The 22,202-nt window shown below is 34.9% G+C and overlaps 1 protein-coding gene across 4 annotated transcripts in view; it reads right to left on the minus strand.

The window, feature by feature from the left end:
• Positions 1 to 18,876, minus strand: part of LOC128997948 (transcription initiation factor TFIID subunit 3-like) — a 41,987-nt gene extending 23,111 nt beyond the window's left edge. For 2 of the 4 annotated variants that reach the window (XR_008491171.1, XM_054423799.1), the window contains exons 1-7: positions 18,293 to 18,876; positions 15,946 to 16,188; positions 11,148 to 11,295; positions 9,135 to 10,638; positions 8,523 to 8,699; positions 7,952 to 8,067; positions 3,352 to 3,455 (exon numbers count right to left, since the gene is read on the minus strand). Coding sequence is in view for 2 of the 4 variants with exons in the window: in XM_054423799.1 (XP_054279774.1) it covers positions 3,352 to 3,455; positions 7,952 to 8,067; positions 8,523 to 8,699; positions 9,135 to 10,638; positions 11,148 to 11,295; positions 15,946 to 16,188; positions 18,293 to 18,458 (2,458 nt within the window). In the remaining 2 variants the exon portion in view is untranslated. Of the gene's footprint in view, positions 1 to 3,181; positions 3,456 to 7,951; positions 8,068 to 8,522; positions 8,700 to 9,134; positions 10,639 to 11,147; positions 11,296 to 15,945; positions 16,189 to 18,292 lie in introns of all 4 variants that reach the window. The other 2 variants (XR_008491170.1, XM_054423798.1) reach the window with 1 other exon arrangement.
• Positions 18,877 to 22,202: the final 3,326 nt, after the last annotated feature.

Here is a 22,202-nt window from a genome sequence, read left to right on the forward strand (position 1 = left end):
GACATATATATATATACAGGGTGTCTACCGGGCACATATTTTACGAATAGGAATAAGGTCACCAAAAACTTCATATCTGGATGTGCAATAAGGTTGGGATACAGTAATATAGTTCTGGTTGGCTTTCGATTAGACAACATCTGCAGATAAAAAGTTAGAAACTATAATTAGTATTCAAACTGTAAATAGTGACGATGCACATCAAAAACTCCTTTTATTTAAGCCGGAAGAGGCTAAGGTCAATGTTTTGTGATTCTAGACGTAAACTCCCGCCGGTCACGTCGTTAAAGCTAGGCCTAGGCATGCGTGTTACGTGTTTTTTAAATGTTTTTAAATGTATGTAAATTATTTGTGAACTTTGACGACCTTCGGAAGAAGTGATTATGTCCTTGGAAAACCTGAAGATGGCTCCGTTATGAGCCGAAACTAGTTGTTTCACAACCACCTGGGAATGTCGACATTACAGGTATTTAAACCACTTTAATTTTGTGATTTGTATCGATCCATGTTTAAATTCTGAATCAGACAACTGGTGTAGTTCATTGTTCATGCCAGCCCAAAATTATCTTGCGCTTTAAGTTATTTATTGTATCTAAGTCTTATAAGTAAACGGAATTAGAGAAACGCTCTTGCTTTTTACGAAATTAAATAGTCGTAGACTGAAAAATCCTAGAGCTGTTACCATAGCAAACATCCGCTGAGCTAGAAATTATACAACTGGAGGTATCACTAGCACGGCAACTCTGCTATAAAATCAAGACGCTGTAAATATGTTTTTATATTGATACCAACTAGAAGAATCAACCAGCTCAATCCCACAATCCCCTGTTCAGCCCCTAGTACCAATGTACTTGACCCACCAACTACTGACGATGAGCACTACACCACAGAGAAGTAATATAAATTAATATTTATAATTATAATACTGTATTTATTATAATTTACAATTAATTATTGTAATAGTAATATTTATATTACTTCTCTATTGTTACAATATTTTGTTATTTATATTTTATTTTAGAATTTAGTCACATCTCACGCTTACTGTCGACCGGGTCGGTTTTACAATTTAGTGAGACTTAGTAATAGACCCTATCTCAAGTGTTAAAAATAGAAATTAAACACGAATGAAATGGGCTAGAAAAACCATTGCCTCTTACACTATCAGTCACAACCTTGTCAGTTTTACAAATTTAGTGAGAGTAGCCTACAAGAGAAATTATATCGAGTGTTGAAGATTTAAATAAATACGGATGAAATGAAAGATTGCTTGTTCAGAGTGTTGTCTGTGTTTTAGTTCTACGTTTTCAATTAGCCTTGTAGGTTAGACTATTATGTTAAATCTTTGGAGAGTAAAATTAGGCTTTTTAATTCAGATCAGGCGAGGTTAGAAAAAGCTCGACTCGAAAAAGCTCGGCTCGGCTCGAGGTTGAAAATCACTATTTGAACACCTCTATTTTGAAACATCCGCAATATATCAATCGCCTGAAGTACTCAATAAATTCTTTAAGGAAAAATAAGGTTTTACTAAAAATGGAAGTCAAGTTGAAAAGTAGGACTTATCTACTATAAATATTGCCCTATAAAATTAACTGATTGTATAAAAATAATACATGCAGTTGTAAAAATAATCCCAGCTTATAACGTTTGACCTGCACACAATTCTCGAAATATAGGCATCATTAATATATAAAAAAAATCTAATTTCAAAGTACAACCATCCACACAAAAGACAGACACCAATATGCATTAAGCCTAGGTATAAATTATAAAATAACTGAAATGACGTATTGTCTAAATTCAAACACATAGTTTAGTTAGTCCTAGTTTTGCATCAAAAGTACAAAAAAAATTTCTTTCCAAGCAACTAATACAACTAGGTGTTTCATTACAAATTTTATAATTGTACCAAACAAATTTTACTAATTTATCAAAAAGTTAAAAGTTCAATTAAATATTCTTGAAAATCAAAGTATTCATAAAACGATACTGACAGGAAATTGTTTTTGATCTAAAAAATACAGCCTTATTAATTCTTCAATAACAAAAATGTTATTTTAAAGTTACAACATTGTTAACCCATTGATATTCTTCTTAAAATAAACTATAGAGCAAAATGAATCTTTTCGTTTAAACTGTTGGTAAAATCTAGAAAATCATTAAAAAGAAACTGGATAGGTTGTTGCTTGTAAATGGGTATTTATGGCAACAAAGGTTTTTTTCTTTCTGTAGGCCTACATGTCTGCCAACTGTGCTCATACACACTGAGATGGCAAACAATTTACTAGAACAAAATAGAAGGATAAAGTTTCCTCTAATAAAAGCAAATATTCTATGCCTTTTAAATTGGTAGCTTAATATTTTATACATTTTAAAATTAAAATTAGCCTACACTACGTTTCTTGGATTCCAAAACAAAATAAAAAGTGTTTTTTATAAATGCAACTAAAATAATTACAACTACTGAGAGAAATTTTTTTAACGACAAAACCTGCTTATTTGTACCACCATTTCGGCTGGTTTTGTTGTTATCAATCCCTGTTTTCTTTACTTCATTGCCGATCATCTGGTATGCATTGTTGCATAGATATCCATGTGGTTTAGTGTTATTGAGAATGTATTGTAAATAAAACTCAACGTGGTGTTTTTGCAAGCTCAAATAGAGTATGTATTACTGGTCTACATTTTTTTTGTTTTCTACAGATCTGATTACCTTGAATTTTGTGCAATTTCATGAATAGTTGATTTCTTAGGTACTGGAATAACTAGTAAGCATGTTTCAAACATATTTTGGCATAAAACCAATGATTTACCTTTGATGTTAATATTATAGTATAGAAGTATACATTCTTTGAGATTGTGAAAACCCCATGTTGAGTCTTATTCACAATAAATTCCCAGGCAATAACACTTAAACTCATAGATCCAATGGCAACGATGCATATTAGCTGACTAGCAATGAAGTAAAGAAAATACCATCTATGAGCTTGTTTTGCCATTTAAAAAGTCTTGCGGTACTTGTAATTTAGGTTGCATTAATTTTTGTTAACCTCTGTACATAATGTAGTTTCCCCATTACAAGTAATTTTAAAGTTTCCATGTTTTGTCATCTTTTGATTATCAACAGGTCAACAAATGTGTAAAAGTTTCGGATTCGTAGGCAACGTGCTCGACTACTTACAAAGTAGAAAGCGACAGGCTCCTTTTTCTCAGGTTCGCCCGAGGTCACTTTCTTAGGGACTTCTTTAGTTTTGAGTGGGGGCTTCTTGAGGGAAGGGTGAGGGAATGTGTGGGAAGGTTCAGCCACTGGTTGGACAGACAGAGCAAGAGAGGTGGGAAGTGTCGGCTTACTGTTGGCAGGACTGGGCCTAGTGACTAGTGCTGAGATGCGTGCAAGCTCAGGGCTCGGTGAGCGCTTCTCTTCAACCTTCGGCTCCACGACTGGTTTGATCACACTGTCAACGTCAAGCACAACTATTAGCACATAGTAAAACCATTGATTATACAATAGTATAGAATATAATTATGTTCAGTCAAAAATTTAAGTAGGCCTAATTGGTTTTTTCATGAAAAATATACAGGATCTACCGTAAGTAAGCACAACGAATTTAGGAATAGTTAAATTGGTCAAAATAATAGGCCAATCAAGAATAAAATCTTTTTCTATAAACGCATCAAAAGTGAGATATCCGCCATTTCGTTTTTGCGAATTTCCCTAAAGGAAATCAGTAGTTAGTATCGTAAGTGGCACGGTAAGACCTAAGCCCGGGACCGATTTACTTTTTCATAATGATGTCCCCAGAGGCCAAAAACACTGTTCGTTCAGATTTATATATATACTTCTGTGAACACTTGAGTAATTTTTCTCCAATTTTGATCAAATTTGGTTAAAACAAGGCAGGATAACTTGAAGGAGTTCGCGAACCAGCATGATCAGACCATGGGAACAGTGTTTACGGGGGGTTTTATGGTGTAAAAAAATGGGTTTCTCATTTCTGGCCCTCAAAACACAGAATTTCCCAATTTCCCTCAAGACCTTTTTAAAAAAGCTTAAAAAACAAATAATTTTGTAGCAAACTATTTTTGTATGGTTATTGGTAACGGAGAAAAAAAATAGTAAATTTAAAATTCCCGTGTTATTCTTATGGAGAATATTGTAAAATGTTGTAGTTTGCTTATTTATGGATATATTTTGATCAAACTTGGCAAATTTATTTATTTTATACTAAGGTATTAATATTTTACTAAAAAATACACTTTTTTAGTTACCTTGTAACAGCAAACCTAGGTACTTCTTAAACCTAATGTTATTTAAATACATTTAATTGAAAATCAATTCAGACAAATGGAAATTCACTTAAAAAAAATTGTTTATTTCAAAATTGTGGCCATTTTAAATAGATTAAATTACTAACAAATGGCTCATTCATGAAAAGATTCTAAGAACAAGAACACTTTTATTTTGCCCTTTAAATGGTATATTAAACATCAGGTTCAAACAAATCGATTGACGACGATTTCGATTTGTACAGGCCAGGCAAAAAAGGCCTAGCAGTCATGATTCACCTTATTTTGTGCCTAAAAATTTTTTTCATGATAAGAGAATGATCTCGTCTCAGGAGGTGGTCGCTACATAGTCTTTATCACCTTCCATACTGTTTTGTTAATGTATTTTCCTGAATACCTGACTGTCTAGTACGTAAATAGACAGTTAAGAATAAGAAGTTGACTCCTCATGATTGACAGATAAAGAAACATTCCAGGGACAAAATACAATAAATGTCAGATAATCAGACCTTTACTGTGTAACTCAGCACAGGATAAAACACCGGACAAATGAAAACAATGAGAAGGAAAAAATGCAGTAAACTTATTCATGGTGAAATATTATGCAATAGTGCTATTGAATTAGAATCAAAATATAAATAATTGAAGAAAAAACTGAAAAGCTACGAGACATGCCCAGAATTGAAAGGTAAACAGAAAACAGAAGTGCTACGGTCAGTCAGATTATCTAGTCAAATAAATCTGGGTTCAGAAATGGAGAACTGTAAGGTTTGTTTAAGAAATGAGGTATGTACATTAATTTATTACTGCAATAAAAGTAAAATAAAAAGGTAAAAATAAATCATACCAAAACTCTTACTTTAGAGGTAAAATCGCTTAGAAAATGTTACAAATTTAAGACTCTAACACAAAAAGGCAGAGTTAATAGTTGTAATTTGAGGGTATAATGAGGGTTGTCAGTAGGCCTAATTTTAAAATTAACATTTACCTGTACACATAAAACTTCATTTAGTTTTTTAGATCCTCATTTCTCTTTGTTATTTTTGTCAAATTACTACAGCTGTATTACAACATAAAAAAAAAATGGCCAAAGTCATTACTAATGGCCATGAAATCAGCATTAAAACGTCTAAAACTCAGTATAAAACTTGATTTACTTTTTATAACTAATATAACACAACATATAGACACAAAACTACACTATATAACTAAACAACTAAACAATCAATGCTGCTACTTCAAACAACGACCATATGCTGTAAACGTTTCTAATAGATTCCAAGAAACCAAGATTTTGAAGAACCAGATTTTGAAGTCCATTAGATTACAATTATTCATACCCATTTAAAATTTATTTTTATATTTATTTGCTATAATTTCAGGTAGTTGGCTTATAGTCTGTTTGTAAAGAGTGGTTCAGATTAAAAGTTATCAAAACTTTAATATTAATTTTAAAAACATCTACACATTTAAAAACTAGAACTATTGGTTTCTAATTTGAAATAGACACACTCAAGACAACAATGAGCTTAAAAATGTATAATAGATTCATGCAGTAAAGCTTTGGCTGGAAAATGGGTTCATTATTATAATACCCTGTTTAAGTCGGTCAATAATATGTGTTGGACTTGCGAAATAGGTTAACTAAACAAAGAGTAAATTATTCATAATCAACATTAAATATTTAATCAAGAAATACAATAGTCATAATTATATTTAGGCTTACCCCCTAAATCCGAGAAGCATGAAAAACATTGGGATTATTTTCTACAGAATGAAGCTGTTGAGAATTCGAGACTATGGAGTTTCTTTGTAACAAATGTTCATAAATGGTATGAAACTTGACAGCAAAGACAACCACGAGTTACAGATGAGGTATTTTATGTTCTAAAATAAAGACAAAGACCCTTAAACCCAGTGGATTTGATAGGAATTATAATGTAAAAATTTGTTTTTTAACTCAGCCCACTTTATATTAACAGTTACTTTTACCTATCACAAACCTGAAAAATTTCTTGAATGAAATGAGTAGCCTATATAATATGAGGGTTGCCTAAAAATTGCTTCCTCTATCTGACACATAAGTCTTGTCGTAGTTGCAAATCAAGGAATAATTTATGCTGCTCTCAAGTATGAATTGCACTCGGTTTTGAGATTTCTGTGGTCATTAAGTGTTTAGACATAAAGTATGTGTGTGAGAGGTTGAGGGAGTTCCAAAGTTTTTAAATATTTACATGAAGAAGCTGGCCTTGATCGTTTTGATCAGTTTTGTTTGAGGTAGTGACAAAAGTTAGAGGAATTTTGCATGCAGATTGCAGCAGAGAGATCGGAAGTGAACACACTGATATGAACTGTTGTACACCTGTGACTTGAGTGAATGTGTACGGCCTTCTGTGTGCTTTTTTTGACAACTAGATACTATTCTCCATACAAATACATCAACTTGCGATGTGTTTCAATAGGCTTTCATACTTGGCAGAAGAGTTGATCGTTGATTACTACGAGAATAATATTTGCAAACAGGTTGAAACCGGTTAGAATAGTACTCAATGAAGTAGAGAATCCGTGGGCTGGTATCTGGTTTGAACTAGCTCCTTTGCCTTAGTTTACTGACAGCCCACGTATATTTAATGTTTTAACCCCTACTTTCTAATACCATAAGAGACTAATACGATAGACTAAGCAACACAAGTAGACTCCTCATCCCATTGTAAATTTTGAAGCTAGTTTTTTGTGTCTAGTTCATGTACGTCCACACTGATCACTGGGGTAGACGAAATTTTGTTTCTTTTATTTTAGAGTTATTTTCATGATTTGTGCTTTACTATTTGGTTATATAACTAGGAGACAGTTATTGTTTATGATTATATTGTTTTATTTGGTTAAATGAGGTTTTAAATAACTGAAATAACAATAAACAAATTGTAAACAACACACGACCTCTACAGTTGGATGTATAGAACTAACAATAAAATTGGCTTTAGCTGTTCCATAAGGATGACAAATCTACTAATGGAGTATGTTTTATCTATGCTAATACTGTAGTTTTAAAGGGAAACTATAATAACAGTGACATGAGCAATCCAGTGAAAAGTGCTCGTAAAAAGCTTGTTCAATTGACAAACTAATGGTGTACATCTGGTAGTGAGACAAGAATAAAAACATTAGGCTAAAAATAAAAAAGCATGTGAAGTATAGCTGTGTTTGTTCTACGGTATTACTTGTCTGGAGCTAGGGAAAAGTTATAGGTTTTCAGAATAGATTGACCTGATAGGCTAAAAGAATTCTGCTGAGCAGAAACAAGTTATTATTTCACGTTTTGAATTATTTTCTATACGCACAATAGTTGCAAATTTCAACTAGATAAGAAAATGGACATTAAAGCGATTAAGGTTTTAAGTTACAGCTTCAGTTTGGCATTTTAAGATAGAAATGTGTTATTCTATCAACAGTTTTGCTATTCAATGTCAACTTATAACATTTTCCAAATAATACACAACTTCCGAGATATGTGCTTATAACTACATTGCAAAATGTTAAGGAATGTGTAAATTGAAGACAATCAGAAATATAAAAATGTGAGACTGAAACTCAGTTTTGGTACTTGATTTGCCAATTACAATGTCATTTTGGATTTGATGTTGGTTTGCTACCATTTACTTACATCTTACGATGAGTGGTGCCAGCATCAGAATTGGAAGGCGGAGAAGCAGGTCCAAGTTTCAGCGTCAGCTTTGGAACTGCCGTAGTGGTCTCAACCACCTTCTCCTTCTCTTCACGCTACATATTACATATTTAGATAAAAATCTAGTATCTTTTTATGCTTAAGAATCAGTGTTAGACAGGTACTTCTGGAAAATTCCAATTTTTAGTTCCATTAACACTGTTTTATATTGAAACAATAAATAATCATTAACCAACAGTCAGTAATTAAGACTATTTTTTATTTCTAACAGTAAAAAGTACAAAACTTCCAATACACACACTTCTGTAGATGTGTATAGCTTTTAATGGGGCTAGGTCGGTTATGCTGTTATGTCGAGGTCAGAAATGGAGGGTTTCTACTGTTATTTACACCTGTTACCGTAGCTGGATGCATGCTGAGTGTAGGAATGCTCTGATACTAAGATGGCGGTGATAGCACCGCCCCAAGTGGCGCCAATGCAAAACACCTATTATATTAACTCCACAAAAATTTATATGTTTAGATGTAGACCATAAATTCTTGTACTTACTTCTTTATCCTTCTTCTTTTCTTTCTTTTCTTTTTTCTCCTTAATTTTTTCTTTGTCCTTTATCTTCTTGCCACTTTTAATCTTCTTCTTCTCACCCTTTTCTTTATTTTTCACCTTATCTTTTTTATCCTTCTTCTTCTTAATTTTTTCCTTCTTTTCTTTCTTATGTTCCTTTTTCTAATCAACAAAAGGTCGGGTAATGTTATTATTATCAAATAATGAAAATCCCTAGATAGTAGAGTTGGATCAAAGTTAACCAATTGGCACTGGTCTATTAATTTTGATTAGCAAATTACTAAGACTATTCTTTTCAAATGACATTCTTTAATCTTATCTTCAACTTTGAATGATCGTATGATTCGATATCATAATAGAACACATTTTGAAACACAATATAAGATCAGAGAGTTTAAATATTTCAACAAAAATAAATGTGTTTTTAACACCACAAGAAATATTAATTACAATTATAAATTTAGAAAAATTTGCCTTATGAGGTTTTGTTTTCTGATGAAAATGGAAAGTCAAATAAATGACCAAACAAGACAGTTTTGCTGTTTTGTAAACAAAATAGAAACTTTGGCATGTATCAAACGTCCAGTTTGCACTCACCTTGTCTTTTTCTTTAGGTGTAGAAGTAGTGGATGTGACCGCAGGGGGTGAGTCAGTGGTGTCTGAGGCTGTGATAGTGGACACTGTGACAGGGGAGGAGGGAGAGCTGTGAGGGGCAGGAGATAATGATGACTGCTTCTTAGACTTGACTGGAGGTTCCTTGTCTTCGTGCTTGTTAGCATGAGTTATCAGTGGTGGAGGGAGGGGAAGGTTAGGCATTGCAGGATGGGGAATCAGTCCAGGCTGCTTCCCCAGAGGCATGTTCAACCTGTTAAATATCGATGGGTTGATGGGTGTTGGTATCAAACCCGGTTGTGGAGCGTAGGGGAAGAAGGGGAAGACATGGTTAGTCATAATATCCTCCCTGTTTCGAGGAAGCATGCAAACAGCCGGTTCCTCTCTACTGGATTCCACTTCAGGAGTTTTGGGTTTATCAAGAAAAGAGTAATCCGATTCAGTGCTTTCAGACTTAAACCTTTTGGGACTGGGGCTACGACAGTAACTACTATCCCGTTTGTCTTTATCTCTTTTTCCTTTCTTTTTCTTCTTTGAATCCATGTGTTTTTCTGATTTCTTCTGAGGAGGGATCAGATCGGGGGTACGAGGAGTGGAAGGTGTACCTGGTGGGGACAGATCGTCATCGTATGGGAACAGTTCAGAGTCAGAAGACTCTACATCAACCTCTGGCGAGGGAGCTGGCTGTTCTCGACTTTTCTGAATCACTGCCTCAATAGTTTCACTGATCTGAGCCCATCTCACATCTCTCTGTTTAGTGTCTGTTTCCACTACAGTTGAAGAAGGGGATTCACTATTTTTTGTAGAGTCTACCTCCACCTTATCTTCCTTCACTTTTGAAATCTTCTTAAAAATATTCAACTTTTGTTTATCCGGTTCAGATGACAACTTGCCTTCTATTACACAGACTTCTTTTGATTTTTCACTTGTCGAAGATTTATTGCTCTGTGAATTGGCAGATGTCTTATCACACTTATTTTTATTCTGACCTATCTTAGGAATTTTTGGCAATGATGATATTGCCGCGCTTATTCCTCCCGCACCTTTATGCTTATTAGATTTATTTTTATTGCCAGATGTGCTTGAGACGCTGTTATTTGGTGAATGCATTTTAGGCTTTAGAGCTTTGAGTTTATACATTTCTTTCATACTCACTAACTTTTTGACATTTGTATCATCGTCTTCGGCAGCTTGAGCTGAAGTAGAAAATTCAGGGAGTTTTTGAGACATTTCTTTCTCTGCCATCTTTCTAATTCCTTCTGCTGCTGGTTTATTGGCATATTTCTTCACTTTCTTTTCTCCTTTAACCTCAGGAGGTACGGTGGGATAGGAGAGGGGTTGGGGAGAGCTGGATCTTGAGTCAGAGGACTGAGTTGGTGTTCGAGCCTCAGGCAGTTTCCCTTCGCGGGCCGGGGACAGGAAACCCGAGGTCGTCATCATTACAGAACTGATTTCTCTCAAAGGCCTTCCCTCCTCTTCCAACATCATTCTGAATCATAAAATACAATTAATTATTTAGGAGTACAGCAAATAATAGAGTAATTAGAGGTTATGGTAAATATTGCTAGGAAGCAGTAATGTTTATCCAATTGCAGAACTAATCATATAGCAGGAGGTTTCGCTAAGTCACAGAAGGAAGTAGGTATTTCTATGGCTAACCCCAGGTGTTTTGAATAACAATGAAATACTTATTGCCAAAATTATATAAGATGATTAGTGGTGGAGTTCAGAATTGGTTTGGATCATATCAAACAAAAAGACATGTAAAAGTTATTATGAACATGATTATAGTCATGCTGAATAAGAATCAGTAGATGATATTAAAAGTTTGCCCAGAAAATTCTGAATATACAAAAATCTAATACACTACAATAAAATATCACATAGTAATGTCAAATAGATATTTCTAAATTTATAACTTCACATTTATATTTCTTTATTTTTAGATTTAGTTAATAAGAATATTTAATATAAAGCATAGTAAATAGATTAACAGACCTGGCTCTCTTAAGCAGATTATTCTCAATAGATACAGGATCACCTGGTCTCTTAAAAATACTGTTTTTGGGACTTGACAACGGAGAAGTCCCAGATTCCGCACCTGATATATCCACAGACAAGGGCAACTGTTTTAGGTATTCTTCCTCTGAAATAAAATAAACCCAAAAGTTGGTATAAAAGCAGTATAAAATTATATACAGTAGAAACTTTTAAATATGTTTGGTGTCAGAAAAATGTCATAGATAAAACTCTAACAAGTGGGATAACAGAGAGGAAAAAAATAGGCCTTACCAGAGGAACAAAAATTAAGGGCTGGAAAGAAAATAGTTCAATGAAATTTTGTTTATGTCACAACACACTTTATATAAGAATGACATATACCCACACACATACATACATACAACACACACACACATATATACACACATATACATATGAACTTCTATAATGAAAACATGGGAGCTTAGTCATGTTCAAAATAGTGGTTCATGGGATGGCATTACGTCGAAAATTGCACAACTGCTAGCAGAAACTTTTTCCAGGTAGACTAGGTTGGATATGAAAAGATGGTACTCTTGAGATATATATAGGGGGCTCATCAGTAGTTTTTGTGCTAAGAAACCTTATATTAAATTTTGTAATGAGGCTTAGAGAATGAATTTCTGGCTACTTTAGGACAGTTAGACCCGCTAATTCAGCATATTAAATTAAATGACTTTGGTCTTAGGAGATATTTAAATAAGTTTTCTGAGCACACTCGATTACATTTGGCACCTTTTTGTAACTTAGGGTAGGGTAGGTACATTAGGCAGAGTATTGGCTAAGTAGGTAGCTGAGATTGAACGTATAAGAAAAAAATACGCAAAACAAGATCTAATATCCATTAGTAGCATTCTTAACCCTCAATTTCAGGGGTTTCCCACCAAGGGGTGCCACAAATAGATTTTTTCCGGCCTGCAGAGTTAAGCCTAGTTAAGGCTTAATAATGTAAATAAATAAAAAGAAATCTTTTCAATAGCAAACACCGATGATTGTCTCCCTTGATCTGGCAATCCCGGGGATACCGTGATCGTCTCCTGCGATCCTGGTAACACTCGTAACCATATTATAAGGTCTCGGCGATACAATGATTGTCTTCCACGATCACGGCAACACTCGATAGCATATCTTGCGGCACAGTACTTTTTTATTCAATTAGTCTTTTGTTTCCCTTGTTCTTCTGTAAATAAACTATACCATGACACAGAATTCAATACGGTACAGTCCCGCTAACTCGGCACTCGATAACCCGGCAGTCTGGATAACTCAACCATCACCTGGCTCAGAAAATTAGTGATTTTTTGAGTCCGGTCCGTTAAACATTGATGCAAGCCAGCTCAAATCAAATCATTCGCAACTCGTACCAAGGATTTGTTGAGCTATATCTATCTGATGGCTTTATACTGACTTGTAATATAAATATAAATAAAAATGGTACCTAGTTAAAAATCTTAAAAATTTGATTGTTCTTATTTTTAACCCTAGTTCCCGATAACCCGGCATTTCACAAACTCGGCACCCTTCCAGTCCACATTACGCAGAGTTTGCGGGACTCTACTGTAATATACCAAACCAATCATATTTGATTCATATAACGGCTACTGATTTATATAACGCCAACCAAGCATGTCCCATCCAGAGCAGGAGAACCGAGGTTTGTCAACAATCTCGTTAATGAATGAACAAAGAATTTGTTAAATTCATCAGGGCTTGTATTAGATTTTGGTTTAGCAGAATTTCTATTAACAAAGAATTTGTTAAATTCATCAGGGCTTGCATTAGATTTCGGTTTAGCAGAATTTCTATGTTGATTAATTAGTGCCCAAACAGTTTTCTGAGGGTGTTATTAAAACCCTTAGCCTACTGTTCTATAGGCTAACTAAAAAGTTATAGAAACGTAGGTTTTATTTGCGGTTGGTAGCACTGCTTTAACCATGTTCTTTTTCAGAACTAATTTCTTCGTCAGTTTGATGCAAGGTTTTTGATTCTCCTTCACTTTTTTGCAACAGCATGCAAAGTTTCTGGTTTTTGCTGACTTCATTACTATTTAACCTCACGTTTTATATTTTTTTACTAAAGAAATAGGAGAGATAGAAGAAATAGATAGTGGTATTAATTATTTTATAATCATTTCCAAATCAACTATAAAAACAGATCGCTGAGATGAGTCTCTTCTACGATAGTATAAAATCAAGACAAATATTTTCGGGTCGCAATAGGTCCTATGCTCAAAATAAATGTATACAGGACCTAAAAAAATTGATACCACACACAATTAGTCGGTAATAGACACAATTTATTATATTTAATTTTGAATTAAAGCTAATATTTAACAAATATGAATGTAAATTCAAAAGGTAAAATATATTCTTATAATATATTGATGGTATGTAAAGCATTTTTTTATCATACTGCACAAAAAACCGATGATAGGCTACTGACTATCTAAATGTAAGTAAATCACTTTTCCTGTTTTAAAAATTGACAAAATAAAATATGAGCTATGACTTGTTTTGGATTTTTTTTATATCTCAATAGGATTATCATTGTACTTTTCAGAGTCTAGAAACAGCACACACCCTCTAATTTAAGGTCAAATTAACAATGATTAAAAGCTTATTTCTACCTATATACAATCTGTTGTTCCAAACACAATTGAATACTCAGCAAAATTAGGAATTACTTTTTTATAATACAGGACCTTTCATAAGTCATCAAGAGGTTATGTCCCAAGTAATTCTGGAGTCGTCTAATCAATGGCCACTGGTTTTAACACGTATGTAGGTGGCAGTCTTAATAAAAAAGTTGACATGTAGGCCTAAAGTCACAAACGCAAAAAGTCAAAATTAATTGTTGGACAACATATTTGTTTTTTTTTTTTTTATTTTGTTTGTGTCCAGGATATGTCTTGAAGTGTTTTTAAGACTTATGACGGCCTCCAACAAGTAAAGAATTTTACGTTATAAATTTATGAGTTTATTGATAAGTGTGGCTATGCATTTTCTTGTTTTTTGTTTGATTTTTTTATCTGTATGTGTTATTTTAAGAGTATGACAACCCTCTACAGTACGAGAAAAGAATTTTACGTTTTGCCACTTGAAAATCACTCTCAAAACCCTCATTATATTATGACTCCAGGATTACTTGGACATTAAGGCCTCTGGTTTATATAGTACACTCTGGATTGTCCAAGCCCTCAGGTTGTCCAGGTCTCAGGTTATACGAATTTGTTTTAGGCATAAATATATATTTATTTATTTCTGGCCAGAAAACAATAATAACCGGTACATTATTTATTAATGCATGTTTCTATTACAATAAAAGTAAAAATATCAATTAGCCTAATTTGTGATTGGTTTAAATTAATAGGTACTAAAATAATCATTACAAGTAGGCCTATTGGTACTTTCCTGTTAAAGGGAACATTCATTATTATCGATGATTTCTTTTTGAAATCGATATTTTATTTTTTTATTCGATATATTGATATTAACAAATTGAAACTTATCAGCTGACAATTACGATAAATAAATATTGTTCAGTATCAAGAAACAATAAAAAAATATATTATCTATTGAAATGAAACTGTTCTAAAATAACCTAACTAACCAAACTTGCTGTAAAAATTCAAAATTCTGTTGATAGAATATTCCCCATACACATTTTCTTTTATCAAACAGAATTTTGAAACGGCAACTTAGCCTACAGTAAATTTGGTTAATTATGTTAGGTTAGTTTAGAATAGTTTAATTTCTTAATCCAATATATAGGCTATTATCTTTGCCTAAACAAGATCAGTTCTTAATCCTATTCTCTAATTCGAGCTATAACTCAATAACTCGGTTATTGAACCAAGTATATCTTAGACATATTTGCTATGTCTGTTTGTCTGTAATTTAAATGTGTTTTAAGATATTAAAACAGATGGAATATGCATCGTAAAGGAAAACAAAAATATTGATATATCGAAAAGAAATCATCGAATAATGAATGTTCCCCTTAACAGGATAGTACCGGCCTATTATTTTAACATACGAATGGTCCTCAATAACCTAGACAATTAAAATCACACAGTACTAGGTTGGCTGCAAACCGTTGACAAGCTGAACGAGGCATCTGCAGAACATAAACAATAGCAGTGGCATTTCCGTTAAAGCATTATCAGGTTGTACCACATTTTGCCAGTCTTTGTCATTGGGATGTTTTGATGTTGATTAGATAGTGTCAAGTAAAGTATAAGTTAGCTCAGGTCAAACTCAAATAATAAAGTAATTTTATACTTTTTATAGTAGAAAGTTCCATTTTACCATATTTTTTTAAATACTATAGTGTGTTGGTTTTTAGCACAATTTTAACTATAGGGCCTACAGTATTTACAGTTTTTCAATATGATTTGAGAAGTGTTGAGCACATTTATGTTCAATTGCTTTCTTTAAGAACACCACCTTATTAAGTTTGCATTAAAATTCAATTCAGTATATTTTTATTCACTACATATTGTAAAAACACATAGCCTAAAGTATTTGACTTCCTATTGTGGTAACGTAACCACTAACCCAAAATCTAAGCAACCCATGTTATCTGAGATTCTCAGTTGGCCCCAATTGAGGTAGTCTCAGTATCAACAACTTCAGTTAATTAAGAGTGTACTGTAATTAATTCTGAAGTTATCCAGCCTATACATGGAATTAAGATAATTTAAATTGCATACATAATTTAAATACGATTTGAAAGTGAGGGAGTAAGAGTTTGATACCTTCCAACTGTGGATGCATTGCAGGCAAATGTTCATGGATATGAACCGGTCGAGTGACGACCTCTCGAGAACCTGGTTTGAGAAGGTTGAGATGAGATTCCCGTTCCAAGGGGAACTTGGGCACACTGACGGCACATGGTACTGATGCCACATACTCCACATACTCTTCTAGTTCAGATATGTTTATACCCAAGTCCTTGAATGCCAAAGTCACGTCAGTTACAGTCGGAGATGTGTGTCCAACTGAAACACAAGTAAATTACATATTAGATGACACTATTGATATCAGATTGGAAAAAACAGAATACATTCATATTTTATTGGGGAACGAGCTGGTCTAGTGGTAGAGCGTGGAAGTTCGGTACCAGAGGTCCCAGGTCCAATTCCGTCAATCACTAATGGATTTGATGAAAGTGATTAGACTGCGGCCCTATAGGCCTAGCCTGAAGCAACGTGAAAAACTATTCCAGACTAGAGCCTAGCATTTTAAAATGTGAAGGTCGGACAGAAAAATTAATATTTTATTAAAAACCGTACTCTAATAAAAGAAACTGTAAAGTGTGTAGGACTAAATATATTTCCACAGCCTCGATTAGTATCTTTAGCTCATTCGTTTCAGTATTTCTGGGGTGACTCGTGCAAACACCGCCCCTACTCTCTACTGGGTGTCGCCGCGTCCTAAGGCTGTGGCAGTGGTTAGGAAGGGAGAGTGAGGCTTCATTCTCTCCTCCCATTGTTGCCTTACTACTCACGTAAAAATATTTGCTGATGAGTCGTGTTTATAACAGTTTAATACGTACTGAAATATTGTGTAAAGACTTATCGGCCTCCCTGTACATCTAGGTTATTTATCATGTTCTGTTGACCCTCTTTGAGCAATTTATTCTTGACAATTTATTAATTATTGATGACAATGGATATGACCAGTCTTTACACCTCTGATAAGGTTTTATTGCCTGCTAAAAGGAACTTGTGTTAAACCATATATATTCATGTAGGCCTATTCTCAGCAGCCTAGAAAGTAATACCCTTGCATGAAATAACGTAGATTACTCCCTAGCTAATTAATGGGTAGGTAGTTTTACTGCTATTATTGCTTACATTGAAATCCTACGAACTTTGCTTAATGTGGACTGGAAGGGTGCCCTTTCTGACGAAAATACTAAACTGAAATTTATCGAAGGATATCCTGGTTATGATGCTGACTGATAAGCTAGGCTATCGGGCAGTAGTACTCCACTTGTCAATGTATGTAGCCTACAAGACTCATAAGTCTTAATCTTAGCGTCTGCAAGTAGCAGAGGGTCCGAAAAACAATGATAGTGCTCTGTGTAACTAACTTAATAAATCTTACCGTACTGAGTTTTATGGGCCTTTTTCACTAACAGAGTCAAACATTAGCATAGGATTAGGTGCTATCGCACATTTTCGTAAGTGTAGGAACAATCACCTTCATCTGAGAACTGACTAACATCATATATGTTCTCGACCACGGGAGACATACTTATTTGAATTATATTTTGGCCTAATTTTTAAAACCCATTCAGCCTTTGATGAGTTATAACTCAGATGGCAGATGGCTCAGATAAACATGGATTGCGTATCAATATGTCATCGGCAGAGTGAGAACAACGTTCCCTCCCACCCCACCACACCAATAAGTTAGGCTTAATTAACTTAGTTATTTGCAAACTTAGGAGGTACGGTAATTGGACAATTGTTTATAACAATTTAAGTTACAAAGCATGTTGTTTCCACTACATGTTAATAGCACGACCATCTCTCATAAGAACTGTACGGCGTGGTGAATGTGGAATGGAGTATAGAAGAAATAAATTATCAATAGTCTAATGATAACGTCCCCTCAAGACAGACCACACACAATTAGGCTATACTTGTCATTGCCAGTGATATCCAGCTAGGTCTAAGGTACCTTTGTTTGCAGTCTTAGATTTAATGTACCTTAGGCCTATGCCTGATTTGTTGTCTACTGGAACTAACTACCTACTTTTGCCATTAGGCCTAACTTATTTGTAACAGGATCCGACCACTAAGAATCTGACACAATAAACTGTAGGCCTACCTACTCTCGTCAATTTCATGCAAAGATGCAAGGGGGGTATGAGGGGGGGGGGGTTTAGAATACCGTACATAGACCAGCAGGCCCTTTTAGGGAGGGTCTATGGAATCTCTCGGAATGCTTTATACCTTATTCTCTGCAGGATACCTTAAATTCTTTTGAAAGAATAACTCCCAGGCAACTAGCCTATAGTTTAAAATCTCAATAACTTACTTGTCCTATTAGTAATAGGTTTTCCTATTTAAAGTAGGCTTAGGAAGTACTTACACTGCTCGCCATACCGATGAGCACTTGTGCCTAGTTCATGAATAAATCTTCTTAGCACATCAGTTAACACATCTAGTGGAGTAGTGCATATTGTATGCCATCCAATAGTTTGACATATCTGAGCCACTACCACTTTCAAAATATCTCTACTATAAGTATTTGCCATTGCAGGGGTAAATGAAGAAATAAAACATTGGTTCACACAATAAAATATCAAACCACACCAAGTTTAACCCTTTGAATAACATAACTTTGGATTATGAGACCTTAAAAGCAATCAATTAATAAAGAAGGTGAAGCCAACATTTTGAATCTTTTAAGTTAGGGCCCAAAAGTTGAAGTAGGCCCCCTACCCTATACCGATGATGTGAGTTACACAAAATACAAGTGATGTACCAAACCAACACAATAAAATTCCTTAGCGACAGTTTATCGAGGTCCAAGCCCACCCAAGTAAAAGTTAGTTATAGAAATTGGTATTCGGCAATGGATAATAATAAAGAAACCGAGTTAAAACTAAAACTGAAAAGACGACTAAGAATGACACAAATACATTGATCCTCCTCCCTCTTCCCACACTCACTGTGTCGGTGTCCAAGTCCGTCCGTCCCCCTAGTCTAGTCTAGTCCTAGTCTAGTCCAAGTCCAACCAAAACCAAATCCACTCCCCCTGTCCGTCCGCTCCGACTCCGACTCCACTCCACTGTCCCTTCCCCACCACCACACTGAGCTATAATTCTAACTGGAGGTAGCACTGAATGTCAACGATGCGTGTCGCCAGCCGCCATGTTTGCGTGAGGTGTGAGTTATAAATAAGCCATTTTATTGGATGAAAAAACTCACTGCTATGCAAACCTAGTTATAGAAGCCATGTTATTGGATGAAAAAACCTGCTGCTATACCAACCTAACAAAATCAGCGACACGCTTTTGACAGACTTCTGCCATGGCAGTGCTACCTCCAGTTATAATTTTAGCTCAGTGCACCACCACACACGGACGTGCACGGACCCACGGACCCTTCCTTCACTTCATTGTAGTGTAGTGAGTGAGTGTAGTGTAAGTACTGTAAGTAGGCTACGATTATACTAGGACGCTGGCGTCCGAGAGGCTATCCCACTTCGAGGCGGAAATGACGAAAATGATTTGTGTTGGGATGCTAGCCTCCTCTCGGGGCTTATCTCTAGAAAATTTTGAACGGGTTTGCTTCACACTAAACACGGGCTGCACTTGAATGAGAGGGGTAAACTTTGTCTTGCCATATTGTTATGTCAATCAATTCATAGCGACGGTACTCGTAAAACTAACCATACCACTGTAAACCTCCCTCATTTAGTGTCTCGTGTTTTTCCCGACTCCAAGTTTTAGAAAAAAAAAAAATACTTTACCTGTAGAAACTCATTATAGTTTTAAAAAGAAAGGGGATAGGAAAAGTCAGGATTTTTACAATGAACATTTTTTAGGGAAAGGACCAGGAACAGCTCCTAATACCGTGGGCGGCTCCCGGGGCCTGCCGCGGTCGGGCTCTCTCGAGTCGTCTCAAACTGATAGGAGAAGGTGTTGTACCTAGGACCTATTTTACCTTTTTATTTTTTATTTTGATATGACACATTAAAACACCATAAATGTTAGTGAAAAGTAATCATTGTTCTTTAACACAATACACACCTATATTTTATTTAACCCTTTATTTTCACAAAAAAAAGTTATTCAATTTTTTAAAAATTTTGACATTAGGACCAAGGTACAATACCTATGTTGTACCTTGAACCTATATATGTTGTATCTTGGACCACTGATTTTTAAGTAGAGGAAATAAATGTAGAAACGCATTTAAATGTTATCAAATTAATAATTAGTTTTTATTTTATAAAATATAACAAAACTGGCCCTTACAATACATATTTTAATCATATTTTGTAAGAAATTCACTTAAGTACAATTATAGCTAGTTAAGGCCTACCCTCGTCTAACTGTCTTGGGGGCTCTGTCCTGTTCGTTTATAGCAAATTAAATTACAGATGCCTATAATAAACCTTTTTGACAGAATTATTAAAGTCTGCTTTTAGTAGCCTAAGCTACTATGGTCCAAGGTACAACCTATGAGCTAGGTCCAAGGTACAACACCTGGGCATTTTGTAAAAACTTGGTTCTAAACTATTCTAGGTTAGGATTAACATGGTGTGAATCATATGAAACTGTAGCCGAGTTGTTGGTCCATAGCATCAAATTGCCAGCTGAGATAAACAATCATTAAATCCAACATAACAAAAGAAAATTAAAAGTTGAATATACTTACTTCTTCCTTGTAAAAACTTGTTTTAGTTTTCTTTTCAAAAGGGCACATTCAATTCCAACTTGAACACATTAGGATAGACCTCTGGTGGCTAAAGCATAAACTAAGGGTACAAGTTCTATCTTTACTCAACAGATAGTGCCAGAATGAGCATAGGTCCAAGGTACAACACCTTCCCCTACACCAAAACATACGTGGGCTACCTTCTAAAATAGAGGCATTTGAAATTTTCATTTTCTTGGCACACGAAAGTCCTGATATTGTCTGTGTGACCAAACATAATCTAAGGGATTATGAGCTCGAAAGCTGTAAGCTGAAAGGCTATACGAAAGTTAAGTGCGTTTTGCCACCAACATATGAATAATGGAGGTGTACGCATACTTGGAAAGGACGAAATTGAAATCAAAAGCATCGATGCAATGGAATTTTGCGAAAAAGGGGAGTGTGAAATTACAGCTGCAAAAGTTATTTTAGATAAAGAAAAGATTCTCTTAATAGCTGTATATCGACCCCCTGGTAACAGCTATGCCCCATGTCTTGATCTCATGGTGTTTTGTTTTGTCGAAAAAATCTCATAGAATAAGATAAGTAAATAAACAAATTGACAAACACCTAGATGATGAGATGTTGGGCAAGAACCAACACAAAGTTGAGCTGGGTGTACGAAGGGAGGTGCAACGGCCGTGCTCCTCTCTTGTGGCCACCTAGTGCGACTTGAATAGAAAATCCTTTTTATTACGATTATTAAACTCAAGATAAAGTGAAGCTACTTGATGCTGAGGGGAACTGTCCGGAACCCCCTCCGCAAGGATACCGTACCAGACCTCCCACTCAAACGTCGACTGAGGTACTGGAGAATGTGTCTAGCTAAGTATATGGAGGAAGCGCAAGATTAACTGCTCCCAAAAGTTTGCACCTTCATAATATATTCATTTAGGGGACCACTTTGTTGTAAAAGGTTAGTTAGGAATAGCAGTACCTCAGCCGGACCGTTGGCATAAATAGTGGTTCGATTCCCCTTGGTTTTATTTATGATGGTGTGACTGATATGTTAATGCTGATTTTCAATTTATCGTATATTGTTGTATTGTGTCAATTGTATGGGAATGTCAATTTTGGTGGTAATGAGATTAATACTGTTTCCTTCTGTTAATTATAGGGTTGTGTATAGTTGTGTAGTATAGCGAGTCAGGAATACTTGCTGCATAAACAGGGGTTACTAAGCTCCGTTTGCCGGCTTCGAGTGAAACTCCGCCCTGCTTCTCACAGCGGACGAATAGCGTTCAAAATTAGAGACCTGCCTGAATTGAGTCATATCATTTTGCGGACCAATTTATTAGCCTTATACTGTATATATTCACTGCTGAACATGTTATTAAAAATTTCATCCCACTTAATGTAGCCCTACATGAGCAGCAAGTTTCCTGGATGGGTGATTCTTGAACCTGTGCTATCTGTAAAGGGGATCGACCCCTATGTCTGCAGAGTTCTCAGGAATCGTCGATGTTTCCTTTTGTTTAATACTTTTGTTTTCGTTTTTGTGTCGTTAGTTATCGTTAGCTTAACAGATGTTTTGTTTTATATATTCTTTTTATTGTCATTAGTTGAAAACCTTG

This window comes from Macrosteles quadrilineatus, unplaced genomic scaffold (genome assembly GCF_028750875.1).
Source record: "Macrosteles quadrilineatus isolate MER2022 unplaced genomic scaffold, UCM_ALF_1.0 Scaffold_7__1_contigs__length_78375512, whole genome shotgun sequence".
Lineage (NCBI taxonomy): Eukaryota > Metazoa > Arthropoda > Insecta > Hemiptera > Cicadellidae > Macrosteles > Macrosteles quadrilineatus.